The sequence below is a fragment of the Strix uralensis genome, chromosome Z (genome assembly GCF_047716275.1).
Source record: "Strix uralensis isolate ZFMK-TIS-50842 chromosome Z, bStrUra1, whole genome shotgun sequence".
Classification (NCBI taxonomy): Eukaryota; Metazoa; Chordata; class Aves; order Strigiformes; family Strigidae; genus Strix; species Strix uralensis.
The window spans coordinates 29,994,082-30,008,630 of NC_134012.1; the positions used below are offsets into that span (position 1 = coordinate 29,994,082).

Below are 14,549 nucleotides of genomic sequence, written 5' to 3' on the forward strand. Positions count from 1 at the left end.
TGGAATTTAAATTAGAATTCAAGGAAGGAAGCTGTGAGCAGCTACCTCAATATACAGATTCCCTGGAGACAGAGACATATAACTCTAAAATGTCTCTCAGCATTTTTTGTGGCTGTGTTGTATTAGAGAAGTGAGTTGCTTGCAAATGTAAAGAAAAGGAAAAGAGTGCCTTTGGAAAAAAAGAAGTGTGGAAACAGGCTGGAGAAAAATTCCAAGCTTTACTAGGTCAGCTCTGAAACAAGGCTGTAGTGAGTGGGTGTTTGTCTCTTCTCCCAAGTAACAAGTGATAGAAGAGGGAAAGGCCTCAAGTTGCATCAGAGGAGGTTTAGATTGGATATTAAGAAAAACTTCTTCACCGAAAGGGTTGTCAAGTGTTGAACAGGCTGCCCAGGGAAGGGGTTGAGTCACCATCCTTGGGATATTTAAAAGATGTGCAGGTGTGGTACTTAGGGACATGGTTTAGTGGTGGACTTGGCAATGCCAGGTTAACAGTTGGACTCCATGATCTTAAAGGTTCTTTCCAACCTAAATGATTCTATGGCTCAGGTTCAGGGTTAGACTTACTGCTACCTCCACTATTTAGCATCTGTCATATGTGTCATTTGCTCACTAACAAAAAAAGTGATAATTGAAAACAAAAAAGCAGACAATCCTCTGAAGTGTCACATGCCTGGAAAGAAATTACTGTACAGATTTCAAAACCACACTGTTAAGGTCTTTAACTAAAGACTTTCTTCGAGGCAGCCCCTTGTATGCCACATACAAAGGGCTTTGTAAAAAGTGAAGACTGGATGTCTCTAGTTTTTGGTTAGAGCTACTTAGAGGCTTTGGGTTCTGGAAGTCTGGCTTCAAGCTACTTATTATTTTACAGCAAAAGCATAAAAGGAATATAACCACAGTCAAATAAGCAAAAAGGAGCACTGTTGTAGAACTTATTACAGCTTTAGAGTAATGCTAAACTGAACAGTTCAGCCCTCAGTCCTTCTTTCCAGCTTTACACAGTCTCTAGAAATTTCTGTCAAGCCAGGATATGCATCATGCTTCAGGGAAGATACCACTAGTTCTTGTTCAAGGAAGGTGAAAAATCATCTGGAACATAAGTCCAAATGAAAAATTCTGTTCTGGTCTCACATCAGTTAACAAGCTACTTCTTGCACCAAAGCAAGCCTTAAAAATGAAAATGTATATGTTGGGTAATTCAATAAATAATAAAAATTTTTCAAGCATTTGGCACAATCAGTTTTGGGGCACTGAACTGCACATGTTAACTATGTCATAGAAAACCAAAATTTTTTATCTGTGTTTTAATTAGGTTGTTTTTTCAGCTTCCTTGAATGGCCATGTCTTCTTTTATTACAAAAAATGACTGAAAAGGAAGCCAAGCATATATTCCCTTTTATACATATGATTTCGGCTACCTTCATTGAAGATTTGCACAATTTCATATTAGTGGAGCACTGAAAGTATCAAAGAGCTGGAACAAACAAAATTTATATCTGCATTTTTATTATGCATGTTCTTTCCTTTGATAAATGAAGTTGCTTCTTGTATCCAAACTCTCTATGCGTCTTGCACTCTGTGTACATTGAGTTTTGTACACAGAATGAAAGCAGTGTAAGATGTGTCTCATGTTTGGTTCTGTTTCTCACATTAACAAGGCTTAATAAAGTCCACTCTCCCTCCCATCATCTAGGTGGAGAAAGCCGCAAAAGAAGCCCTCCAATTATTTCTCTACTCTGTGATACCTGGAGATGTAAAGCTTCCTTCTGCTTCTGTTACTCACAAACCTGAGTCTGCTGTCCAAAAGGGAAGGGGCACATGACTGGCCAGTTGCCAAAGCAGCCAGGCCAGCTTGGATAAGCTTCAGTCCAACAAAGGCAGAGGTGAGTGCTGGTCAGGCAGTTCTAACTCTGGAATGACCCCAGGCATACAGAGTTCATCAGGAACTGCACAGCATGGAGGGAACAAGTCCCCTCCTTGCACTTCTAAATCCTGCAGTCCTCTCACTGACAAGACTGGGATAAACAGGGTGATTCACACCTTTCAAAAACACTATCTCTGGCACTTTGTATACTAAAGTGTTGGTTTGCTCAGTTCACATTTTCACAGCTATCATCACACCCATGAAGTGGTGTAAATGACAGCCTACACAGAAGGTGAATGGACTCTATTAGATTCAAGAGGCAGATTCTGCATTAGTTTTTCTTTTAAACACTTCCCTTAATTTGGATTATATGTTCTGTAATCAAACCAACACTGCTGCAATACTTCCTTCCTTTTCTGAATTTAAATTGCCATTTGTCAGTGGCATTTGTCAGTGAAGATACTGGCACCTTTTTCTTTAATCCAAAGTAGCTCCACATAAGGGAATTGGCACTTAAAGCCTTTTGAGAGAGAGTGTATACAGTTAACATATGAGAAAGGAGGGTATCACACTAGCTTTTTATTATTGTTATTCTGTAAAGTACTGTAGTATCCTGAGGTCTGTAACACATTCAAGAACTTAATGAGTTAAGTCATACTCTAAATGCATCTGCTATGATCCTACACTAGTAACTGCCTCAGAAATGGGCTAATGAGAAGATCATTGTTTTTCATAATGAAATTTTTACCTGTAATAACTATTGATCTGTCCCTGTCTGTCATCTTGTGCTGTGGCAATTATTGGATACGGATGTTAGACAGTTCATACACTGGAGAGAAAACTGTACTGGGAAGGAAAAGCCTCTGGTTCAGGCAAGAGAGCGTGGGCAGCCCCAGAGTGTGCACAGAGGGCCAGAGGCAGGGCAAGGGAAGAAGCTCAGGACTGTGTGGCCAGGAATCGAAAAGAAGGACTAAACCGCTAGATGAGCTCCAATGATCATGAAATGGTGAATTTCATCTCAGACTGGTGTACAAAAAGTTCAACACCTTCCAGTGGCTCCGGAACTGGCTGAATTCACACGTGCAGCCTGAAATCAAACACCACTTTCACCTGTTGTCAGTTTCCTGAGCCATCATGTTCTTCCATCTTTCTGATACAAGGCAGAGTGACTACTGCTTTCCTCCAAAGAAATTATGCTCATTTATCAGTAATTGAAATCTAGTGAATTTCTTTTCAGGTTTTTAATTGGACACTTTGTGCTCTCCAAATTACTGGCATTGCTGTCACTCAAGGAAATTAAAAACTTTGAAATACATTAATGAAATACAGCAATTTATCAGAGCACTGAAAAATAGGGAGATGATTAACAAAATAATGTTTAAGTATCCATATAGATACAGTAAAAATTCAGTATTTTGTGTGACAGTGTATCTTCCTGATTTTTCCACTGAAAATCTATTTGCTTAGGCTATTTGCTACCAGTCTTGCAATCTGGTTGACTTCTGGTTCAATGAACTAAGTGGAAATCTATAATACCATACACTATATAGTTGGAAAGATTGCTGAAAATAATTTAGGGAATGTCTAAACATGAAAATTACATGACTTCCAAGCAATCTGCTGCTTTCACATCACTGAAATATCTAAAATCATGGAAACAGCAAAGGTCAAGGGGTTTGTACCTAGTCAGCATAAAATAAATCCTGACTATAAATCAAGTTCTTAAACTAGTGAATTAAGTATTCTTTCATTGTCTATTGGTTCTAATAAAATACCAAGAAAAAAAAAAAAAAAAGCCAAGTTCCTGCAGAAATACTTACTATTGAGATAATATTGACAGAATAGTACTCTCCTACCACAACGAAACAGAAACATGAATCTCAGGGCCCCCATTCTGTAAGGAATGGCTGGGCTCCTCTGAAATGTAGTGCCCCAGCCAATATGACTTTCCTTGCTCGGGCCATTGGTGGAGATCAAGAGGGGGTTGGAGGAAGTCCCTGAAATGGAGCTGTATGGAAATCCTCACTGCCCAGGCTGGGATAAGAACATCTCTTTCACCTCTCCTTTCCTAGTAAAGCCACACCTAGAGCAATTGTTACCTGGGAGGCTGCCACCAGTGACTTTCTGCACACCGACAATTCAGTTTCCACCCTAGCTCTGAAGGCAGTCCTGCCCCAGGCTCAGCATGGGAAAAGCAGGGGCTGGTCTTACCTCTCTGAGTCCATGGCTGAGTGAAGAGGTAACTTGGGGGGAGGATGGAGAGGACTACCCTGTACATTATGTCCTGGGGAGGAGTGGCTGCTGGGGTGGGACAAGGACATTGCCCCAGTTGCTCTTCCACTTCGTCTTGTCTGTGTGCTGGCTGCTGAAAGCAAAAGGAGAGAAATAACCCTCATCAGGCAGGCAATAGCATTGATAACTGACCAAATACTAACCAGTAACACCTCCCTTAAAGCTGTAGTGTCAATTCTTAGCAAGTTTTTTCTCAAGTATTGTTTTCTGTCTGAAGGGAAGAAAAAGGGAAGAAAAAAACCCACATAAAAAATAACTAAATAATCTTTGCTGCTCCCAAATGATACTTTCAGAAACCCAGACATGACATAGCTGTGTTCCTTGTCTTGGGAAATTTGTCTGAATATGGCTGCAAATCTTCTATAGCTTCCTGTTATAGAAGAAGTGGCAAATACTTCCTAAGATATGTATTTTTAGAGCCAGTGAACAAAAAGCACAGTTTTGTAAATAGTGAAATACTTTCTACACTTTCCCTTCAGCTGTAAAAATCCCAAATTTCCTGAAGAGGTCAACCCAAACTCAAATATTGCTATTACTGCCCCCAGACTCCCCAGTAATGCATACAAAAATTTTAAACTAGCATTAACAGTTTCATAATTTTCTATGAGGTTGCTCTTGTATACATTCCAAATAAGGAAAGGTTCTGGATGGCTAACAAAAAAGCAATACAGGACTCCCTCCGAATGTCCTAATTAGTTGACTCCAACTCTTGTAACCTCATTTTCACAAGTTCTTCGAATCAGGCAGTAGGAAGGTAAGACACTGACTACCAAATCTCTCTGAAAATCCAGTTACTCAATTATTTTTACTGACATCTGTGTCAGGTAGGTTATGTCGATGCTGAATGGCAGCCAGATATATGCTCTTAAATATTTTATGAACCCTGAGAATAAATTAGATAGGGTCTCCAGAACATGAAAATGATCTCTCACTGTTTGGTTGTCCTATCTTCCAGTCCCTTTATAAAAAGGTATTGTTTAGGCCTAGTTTACAGAATGAAGTTCTACCTATAATACTTACATTATGTTAGTGAATATGTTGGAGCTAATGATTCAAATTTATTGATAAAATGCTAGAATTTAAACCAGTTCCTCAAAGGGCATCATCACTGGTAAAAGACCTTTCTAAGCTAAAATGCCTGCATGGATGCTGCAGTCCTAGCAGAACAAACACCACTTTAGAAGTAACCCCACCATAGATCTGCCTTCAAGAAAATGATTTTATAAGTCACAATTTTGAATGTTGCTTCCCAACATTAAAGGGTTGTAAAGTTCACCTCATCTCCCAATTCCTCAGCCTGTTTCTGGAAGGCCTCTATTAATTCTCACAAGCCAGCCTTCGTGACACAGTAGATATTCACCAGGCTAACGCACAGTTAAGAAAAGGCTCAGGAGTTTAATTATGCTGTAGCCTCATTAAAGAGCAGTCCTGGACATCTTTCAGCTGGTGGACATAATGGACAGTGCAAGATGACAGATAGGAAACCACTTTGTGAATAAAACATCTAATATAGATGCTGCAGCGGTAATGTCAAAGTTTAGGGAAAGTTGGCATGAGCCACACTGGTGGACAAAGCTGAAGGAGTGAAGTCTGCCTTACCACATGGCCAGGCGAACCAACAAAACATCTTGTGGCTGCCCTTGACACTAGCCTCTACTGTTTGCTAATTCTTATATGGACCTGAACCTCCTAATCACAACCCAAGTGACAACAGACATCTGATAGTAGAAGGCATCCCAAACCTTAAGAGAGGTACAGAGGATGCAGATCCCACAGGGAGATGAGACATCCCTTAAACAAGCAGAGTAATTCACTAAGAAAGCACTGAGGAAGAACACCCCCCCTAAGACAGGGGAAGGTAGCATTTGTTGTTTTTTTACTTTGCTAATGCACCCCAAAAATCACTCTCACACCTGTCTCTCAGAGTAGCATCGAGAGAAGTGCAGAAGGGAAATCAAAGGAATGACCTTTTGAATTTATTACTTTATGCTTACATGCAGTGCAGAAGAAAATACTGAAAAACAACCAAATGCACATTCTGGCAGAATAAGCAGAGGGAATATTTAACAAATCAGTATGTTGCAAAGGAAAACACTGATTATCTAAATAAAAACAGAGACTATTTAACCTTGCAAAAATAGGGTAACTTGCATTTTTTCCTGAGAAAAACATTAAAATGTGTAAGAAAATACAATGACTTCGTTTCCCAGTACTGTGATCTTAGAGTTTAAAACAAATTTCTTCAAAGCTGTGGTTGATCAGGAGTAAAAAGGCTGGACTATGACTGGGTTTCCAGCATAAGGTAGTGAGAGTTATTCTTCCTTGTCATAGCTGTTCTCTGCCCCAATCATTATAAAGATTTCAGGCAAGCATATTTTCTAAGTTGTGCTTGCACTTTTCTAGCTGGACCAGGCTGCAGTGGTAGGACAGGTTCCCCCAGATCTGGTGACTCTGTCCCTGGGAAAAGGTTATCTGCAGCCAGGCATGCACAACCATTTGTATTTTCTCTGAACTGCCTAAAGCTCAATGCAATATTCACCACTGTAGCAGTATTTGCTACTGTAGTACCTTTTTGCTAGGTTTTCCAACAATTTCTGTACTTTTTTTTCTGTTTCTGATGAAGAGACAGTACACAGCATAAAGTAAGAGCTAACTATGGCAGGGACTAGAGGGGCAGGTAGGATATTTAAGGAAGAAAAAGCATACATATTAGCTTCAAAAACATATTACTGTACTCAGGGTATGTTAAATGATCACAGCATGACAGAATAGCGTACCTGGGCTCACACAGTGCCTTGTTAAGAAGTCTCTAAGAGCAGCACCACAGATGATACCGTGGGAAACCATATAACAACTGCAGGCAGCGCAACACATCTTTTGTTAGTGCATAGAGGTACTGTGCTGACAAAAGCACCTCCGTGGGCACCCAGCGAAGTGAAATCACAGTACTGGCAGCTGCTTCTTATTAGAAATGGTACTTCTAAAACTTCCTAGTATAGACATGACATTGGTCCAAGCTACTACCTGAATCTTGCAAATACCAGTTGAAGAGAAACATTGTCAGCCACTGGCAGTCTACAGAGTTATGACAGTCAACAAATTTTATCAGTGACAGGTCATTTCCCTAGTAGACCTAGTCTTAAGAGACTGACATAAAACTGTGGACACTATTTAAGAAACTGCTAGCTAGATAACTTGACCACTTTTTCTTGGGAGCTGTGTGTGTGGCAAGCTTTTCTAGTGGTTTGGCTGTTAAATGTGAGTTGCTTGCTCAAAGTGCTGTCAGGAAATATCTACAGAAAGGAATGTCTTTTCAGTGTCTGATCCCATTAAACACCTGACTTGAATGGTATGAAACTGAACAAATGTTCACGGCAACCAGCATGCTCACTGACTCCAATATACCACCACCATGTAGGTCCACACAGAAAGATGCAGAATTAAGTATATTACTTAACAAAAAGGCTTCCTATAATGAGACTTTTCTCTCTAACAATACAAGATAAACTAACACAAAGTAATTTTTAAAAGATTCAGATATAATTTATCAACACATAATTTTCCAAGAAAATACCTCTGCAAAGGCTTCTCTATGAGAAGCTAAATTCACATGTATTCTTATAACACATAGGAACAAATTATGTGGCTGGAAGAGAAAAATCTGATTCTGAAGAAGGTTCCTTTTTAAAAAAAGACAGGAAAGTAGCATTTAAAAACTTATAGAATCCAAAGCCTAAAAAAAAAAAAATTCTCGCCATAAACCTGTAGTTTCTTTGAACATTTTTAAAATGCAGAATAATCACCCTCCACTTTGCAAATTACCAGCGATGGTATAATTTACTATCTTGGATTTATTACTGTCAAATCAGCACTCTGTCAATCTGTCTCTGCCCCCAAAATACCTCTTCTCTTACCACTGCCAGCATGAAATTGGATAAGGCTGAGAATTCTTTCCATATAGAATAACATTGTGTGAAGGTTTCATTTTGTAGCTCAGTCAATTAAAATTACATACATATATTTGCAAGAGTGGGGGTTTTTCAATTATTGTATTTAACCTTCTATTTCTATAAGGAATATTTATGGGTTCCTTGGGAACAAGTGATTTAATACTGCACGAAGAAAAAATCTGAAATGTTTTTTGCACTTGGGAGCATCACCTTCATATATTCTCCCCTCTCACCTCCCCTAGGGAGCCCATACTTCCTTACAGGATTTCGTGGCCAGGAATATGTGGGCATGTGCTGTGTTGAACTGTAAGTGATAAGCCCAGAAAATGTAAAACATGCTGCCTGTGTTGCCTTAATCCTGCCCAGCTCATCTGTAAATCTGAAGACTCCAGTGTGCATGGAACTTGAGAAGTCATCACACATTAAGAAGTAGAGAAGAAGTCAAAATCACATTATGAAGATAATATGCCTGTCTCCAAAGTGGATCTGTCACATGCACCATCTGCACTGATGGTCTCTGTATCTTTCTTCAGATGTTCTGCAGGCAGATCAGAGATACTGGAGGCATCCAAGTACTGGAGGCACCTAGAAAGCTGGAGAGTTTGCAAAGTCCACACACTCAAGATAATTGGATAGAAGAAGAAAACAAGTCTAGGAAAGCACTTTGTACAGTAATCCAGACGTTATTTGAGCACCTGTTCAATCAATCTCTGTCTTTTGAGATATCTTACCTCAAATATTTAGAAACATAAAGGCTTAGAACATAAAATCTTTTGTGGTAAAGATCTTCCACATGTAAAAATTGTCCTAAGATACCACACCATTTACTAAGAATCTTTTCCTTTACTCCACAGCTCAGAATATAGGAGAAGAAAATTAAGAAAGTTATTGAAGAATTACCAGCTAAGTCAGAATAAAAACATCAGGGTTAGTTTATAGGTAATTATAGGTCTCTGATAAAAATGATAAAATGGTGCTTGCTAAAAGTATCCCAATTGCTACCTAAGATATTTTCAAAGCAGCCTATAATATAAATAAGAAAAGGTGCGTGGTTCTAATTTTTGAACATTCTTTGATCTCTTCTCTGGGCTGGACATGATAAACATTTTCTGGTCTTGTTGCTGGGTACTTGCAATGATGGGCAGCTGGACTGATTATGAGTTGAGAAAGATAGACATCCTGGAATGTCCTGTAGTTTCTGAGATTAAGAAATAATCAAGCTCTGAAGCAATACAGTGAGGTCTGAATTGAGGTTTAAAGTTGTTCCTGCCATGGCATCTTTACATTACATCCCAGCCTTTCAAGACAGATTCTTCCCTTTCAGTGGATTGCAGTTTCTGAAGTTCTGTCTCATTATGAATAAATGGTGTAGTTGCCTTGCTGTTTACAATGTTTGTACCAATCTATCAGTAAATGTTCTTTTCTTCATCAGTGTGAACCCAACCATTACATCAGTTTTTGGAGAACCATTAAGCTGTCTCAAAATGGAAATTATAAACCCAGAAATAAAACTGGTGATAATAATATTAACACTTTTCAGCCCCCTGTAATGTGTGTACGGTCCTACCTGGTAATGCATCACATTTTAGTAGGAGTTCTGGATATGTATGCCATATTTAAATTCATTCAGAAAGGTGACAACAGAGATCCTCTTAATTGTTGGCTACCCTACATAACCTCCTCTTTTGCATCCATTCCATTTTGCGTCCATCAAACACAATTCAATTTTTCAGTGCAATGGTCATTCATATCTCACTTCTTGCTTCTCATTCTTTTTTTCTTCCAGCAATGAGCTGTAACTACTTCCCAAGGCTTTTTCTTCAGACATCTCCCACACTGCCCATGGTGCCTAATGGTTAGGGAACTCACTCACTGGGACAAATGCTTTAATAACATTCTTTCATTCTTCCTGTATGAGTCCCCTATCCTTTATCTCCCTCTAATATCTACCTACTGCCCTAACATTATCTTAGATATACACTCCTTTGGGAATGAATTCTTTCTTTTTATGTGTGTAGAGCACCTAGTTCTACTATTTCATTGGAAAAAAGCCCAACAACCCACACAAGGAAGTGTTACTTAAGTAAAGCACATCTGAAGTCATAGGCATAAAAGTAGTTAGGTCAAAGTTTCACAGTACCGCATAAGACATTATTTAAAATACACTTAGAATTACAACACCTTCTGTAACTTTCCTGATGAAATTTTTAATTTCCAACTTGCAAAAAAAATCATGCACTTGACAATCTTTAGTAATATCGTTTGCTTGCTCTGGAGCAGAGCAGAGTGTGATATTCAGTACCTATTTATAAATGAATGACACATTCTAGTTTATTCTTAAACATGAAATGGTCAAGTTTTAACCAAACAGCACAGTAAAAAAAATTTTTTTTGTGTTGCATTATTTATGATTCTTTCAGCCTCAGGGATTCTACATTGTACTATACAAAGTAAGTTGATGTGATTTCATAGTAGAAAAAAACATCATTCATATATTGTTATCATGAATGAATTGCTCACATCTTCATTCTGCGAACTGAATAAACCTAAAAGCCTATGTATATATAAAAATTAAAACCTAGATGCTATGAGAAATTTCACACTTCCATAGAAACAGACTTTGAATTTCTGTTTTACAAAATATCACTATGCTTAGCCCTAGAAGAGTATGTATGTTTACTTAACTTTAGGCCTGTAAATGTAATTTTGTGTTAGTTTTAAGCAAAGGATCTGTCATGTTACCTCACTATATTACTAAGATAATAGTTCAGATTTCTTTTATAAAGTCACAAAGGCCACAAGATAAGAAAAAAACATTGATAAGTAACAGATACTTAAAAATATTATTGTTGTATTTCATTTAAATATATCTGCGTTTGCAGGTTCTGTACTTTAACAGTCTTAGGTCAGCAGTTTGTTCAAGCTGCTGTCAGCCTAGGTTTGGATTGACCGATCAGTGGGAGTCTGATGCTTAATCATAGTCTGGAAGCTAGATAGTAAAAGAACTGAGTGCTCAACATATTCCAGTGGCAATCTCCTGTGAGAATGTCCTCAATTTCTGAAAACCTGGTCTCAGCTCATCTGACACACTGTCCCCACCTAGCTTCCATCCTATCTAAGGACTTGAAGGGAAAAGGAAAAGCTGAGTCTTTTATTCTCTCTCAGTTTTTTGTGCGTTACACTGGGTAATGCCAGTAAATATTTTTTTTAATCTCAACATTCTTCACTATCCAACTCCCTCTCAAATATAAAGTAAACAACTGTAAACAACATTGTGTCGCTAGAGGTTTCTTGGCCAAAATCAGATCTTTAAAATCCAAAATATCCATTAGCTTTCAAATAACAGATTCCATCCTCAGTCTATACTCAGACTAAGGCATTTAAAAGTTAACAGCATACAAGTAATACCAACTATTTTATAAATTAGGATACAATCCATCACAGCTTTATGTTTCCTCATTTTTGTCATGTAAAACTACATCATAACCAACTAGTATGTAGCTCACAACAGCCCTGACAAAAACATATCATAGAATTCATAGGTTTACAAGCCTCTCAGTAAAGTAAAACTACTTATTGAAGTGGACACTTCATATAATGTCATTTTCAGCACTGCACATAACATTCAGCCAACTCCTTCACTTCCTACATCTGGTTCTCAATTAAAAGTTGAACTGCTAGAAGATGTAATGCATTCTGCCTGAAAGTTAAAAACAGATGTCTTTACAACTACTAAAATACTGCATTAAAAAATGTTAATGTCCTGCCCATTGTTGTCTTGAGCTTTGGGGTATATTATCACTAATAACTTATCAAATGTTTCAAAGTTAGCTGAAATGTGAACAACAATTGTACATTTAGCCAGGTATGATGGAGTTAAGTACTTTAATATGAAAATCTCAGATACTTAACTGAAACAATAAAACAGGATTATCACATTCATAGCATAAATGTGTTTATTGGCATATTTATAGTCATAGTATGAGAGCTCATAAAGCAGCATTTAAGTTCATTAATGTAGATCTATTGGAAAACTGATATGTGATCCATGCATAAGGAAGAGGAAAAATACTCCTTTGATTTTAAATGAAGCTCAGTGAATTCACAATGTCTACAAGGAATAGTAGAAGTGAATTACTAGCAGAAATCAAATGCCTACAGAACATAAAAACTGCTCTTCATTGCAGTAGGTCTTTTCATGGATAAAATACGTGTAAAAATCTGTTCAAAACCTATCTTTTCATATTACTTTGCAGATTCTACCCTTCTCATCAGATACATATGGATTTCAGAGTACACCCTACACTGCAAAATCATCCATAATCTTAAGTGAGCAGGCTGTTTATCTGTCTTTTTCTATACCTGGGTAAATATCATGAGCAGCCCCTGGGGAGTGTCCCACGGTATTATCTGCAGCATCATGTGGTGACGGGGCTGCCTGGAGGGGCTGGAATACAAGGCAGTTATTCAGGATGTCCTGGCCAATCTCCGAGCTTGATCGCAACTGAAACAGAAGAGATAAAAAAGGAGAAATTATTATAACATGGACAAAAAAAAGGAAATAAATCACAAAAATCCTTAGACACTGGAAAGTTATAATGAAGAAATGTTGAGGGGTTAGAGAAAGAAATGGAGCACAAGCAGAATTCTTCTCTTTTAAATCCTGGTTAATATCCTTTCATTACAGCACACATTTTTCAAATCTGAAGAAGGAAACTCTCCCAGATGCTTAACAAGACTGTACTCAGAACAAGGGCTACTTGTACAGATAGGACCTTGGACAGATAGACTTATGTACGTTCTCTTGTCATACACTGCAAAAGAGAGCAGACTGTCCTGATTCATGGATAATGGAGATTTACCAAAAGTCCGATATCTCTTATATCAGCAGACATTTTCCTGCTGGTTTAGGGGCCTTAACTGGCTCACTGAAGGATCAGAAAAGCAAAAGTGCTCAAAGCAGTGGGAACAAGGGACTAGGAGCAAGCAGTCAGGAATGGTATCATTCAGGATGGTCAGGATGGAAGTGGTACAACTTTATATGGACCAAATTTTCTCAAGACCACATCGCTAAAGTGACAACACAATAAAAAAAATCCCCAAACCAAAATAAGGAAATGGGAGAAAGCCTACTGCAGCACCCTGACACAAGGCTGTCCTAGCTGTAATGCACCCTGAGTTTTCTGGTAGATGGATGCTGCTGCAGGCTGCTGGAACTGATGCCTGTCCCAAACCCCTGCCTGATGTTACTGTTATATATAACAAAAAAGTGTCTGTTCCTTACAGCCATCTTGGCTCACAGTCTGGTGTGTTCATTTAAAAGCATGAAAAAGGAAGGTCTGTGCTTACATGCACGTGGGCCACTGCAGTGACTGTGATGCAAAAAATATCCCGTCCTGTCACCCATTATGATGAAGAGATAGTTCATGCAGCACGATGGACAGACCTGACCTAGTGTAGTAGGGTTTGCGTGCACTCATGCATCAGAGTCCCAAGAAGCAAATCTCACAGATGTGGTTGAGGCTTCTCCTCTCTGTTTGGTGCCATGGAAGGTGAGCAGGTAACAGTAACTAGACCATAACCTAGCACCTCTAACAAACTCCTAAGGGGAGGAAGGGGAACAACAAGGGAAATTTCTGTGCATCCTATAGTCAGAAATGAAGAAAAAAGGGTAAGAGGGAATGATTCTGAATGCAACTAGAAAGACCCATTAGTGTGCCACAATATGCTGATAATCATTCAGATGACTTCTGATGATATGCATTAATATAAAACTGTTGCAACAGAGTGGAGAGTTGATCTTACACATCATAAGTGCCTGACGTAGGGTGGCTGTAATAAGAGACAATATGCAGCCTATGATACTTATGCACAGACTGTGCATGCTATAGATTATTTGTTCTCTTAAAAATTTAGTCAGTTATTATTAAGCCTGAAGGTAGACTACCTTTGTGAGCTTTTTTTTTTTTTTTTTATTTCTAGAACTTATTATTCTAGAATTGTACAGGAAGGGAGGGAACATAAAGAGGGAGAAAAGGGAGAAAGGGATAAAGAAAGGGAGAAATACCCTGACAAATGTTTTTCATTTATTATCTGTATTTACAATCTGATATAAGTACAAATGTTTCTTCTGGTGTAGCATGTATAGTTTTCTGTTATTATTCACTAATTATTCTGTTTTTACTGATATCACTAATAATATTGCCTTTTCATGAAATTAAGTGCATGTGAAATGAAATGACAGATATATCCAGATTCAAATTCTTATCAGTTACACAATGAGCATTATGCAACTTAAATTTTTATGGAATCTAATATGAAAATAAAGATAAAAAAATCTGACTTCTATAAAAAAAATCAGGATTCTATCACACAGAATACAAATTTACAGAGGTTGCCTGTGTAAAGTTGTTTGTGCAATTTTTTTGTAAGAAACTAATTAA

At 38.1% G+C, this 14,549-nt stretch overlaps 1 protein-coding gene across 1 annotated transcript in view; it reads right to left on the reverse strand.

Moving 5' to 3' along the window:
* The window catches only part of GLIS3 (GLIS family zinc finger 3), a 180,119-nt gene that overhangs the window by 16,167 nt on the left and 149,403 nt on the right, over positions 1 to 14,549 (reverse strand). Inside the window, exons 8-10 of the mRNA XM_074855790.1 lie at positions 12,469 to 12,610; positions 6,285 to 6,315; positions 4,076 to 4,222 (exon numbers count right to left, since the gene is read on the reverse strand). Of these exons, the coding sequence (XP_074711891.1) occupies positions 4,076 to 4,222; positions 6,285 to 6,315; positions 12,469 to 12,610 (320 nt within the window). The remainder of the gene's footprint in view (positions 1 to 4,075; positions 4,223 to 6,284; positions 6,316 to 12,468; positions 12,611 to 14,549) is intronic.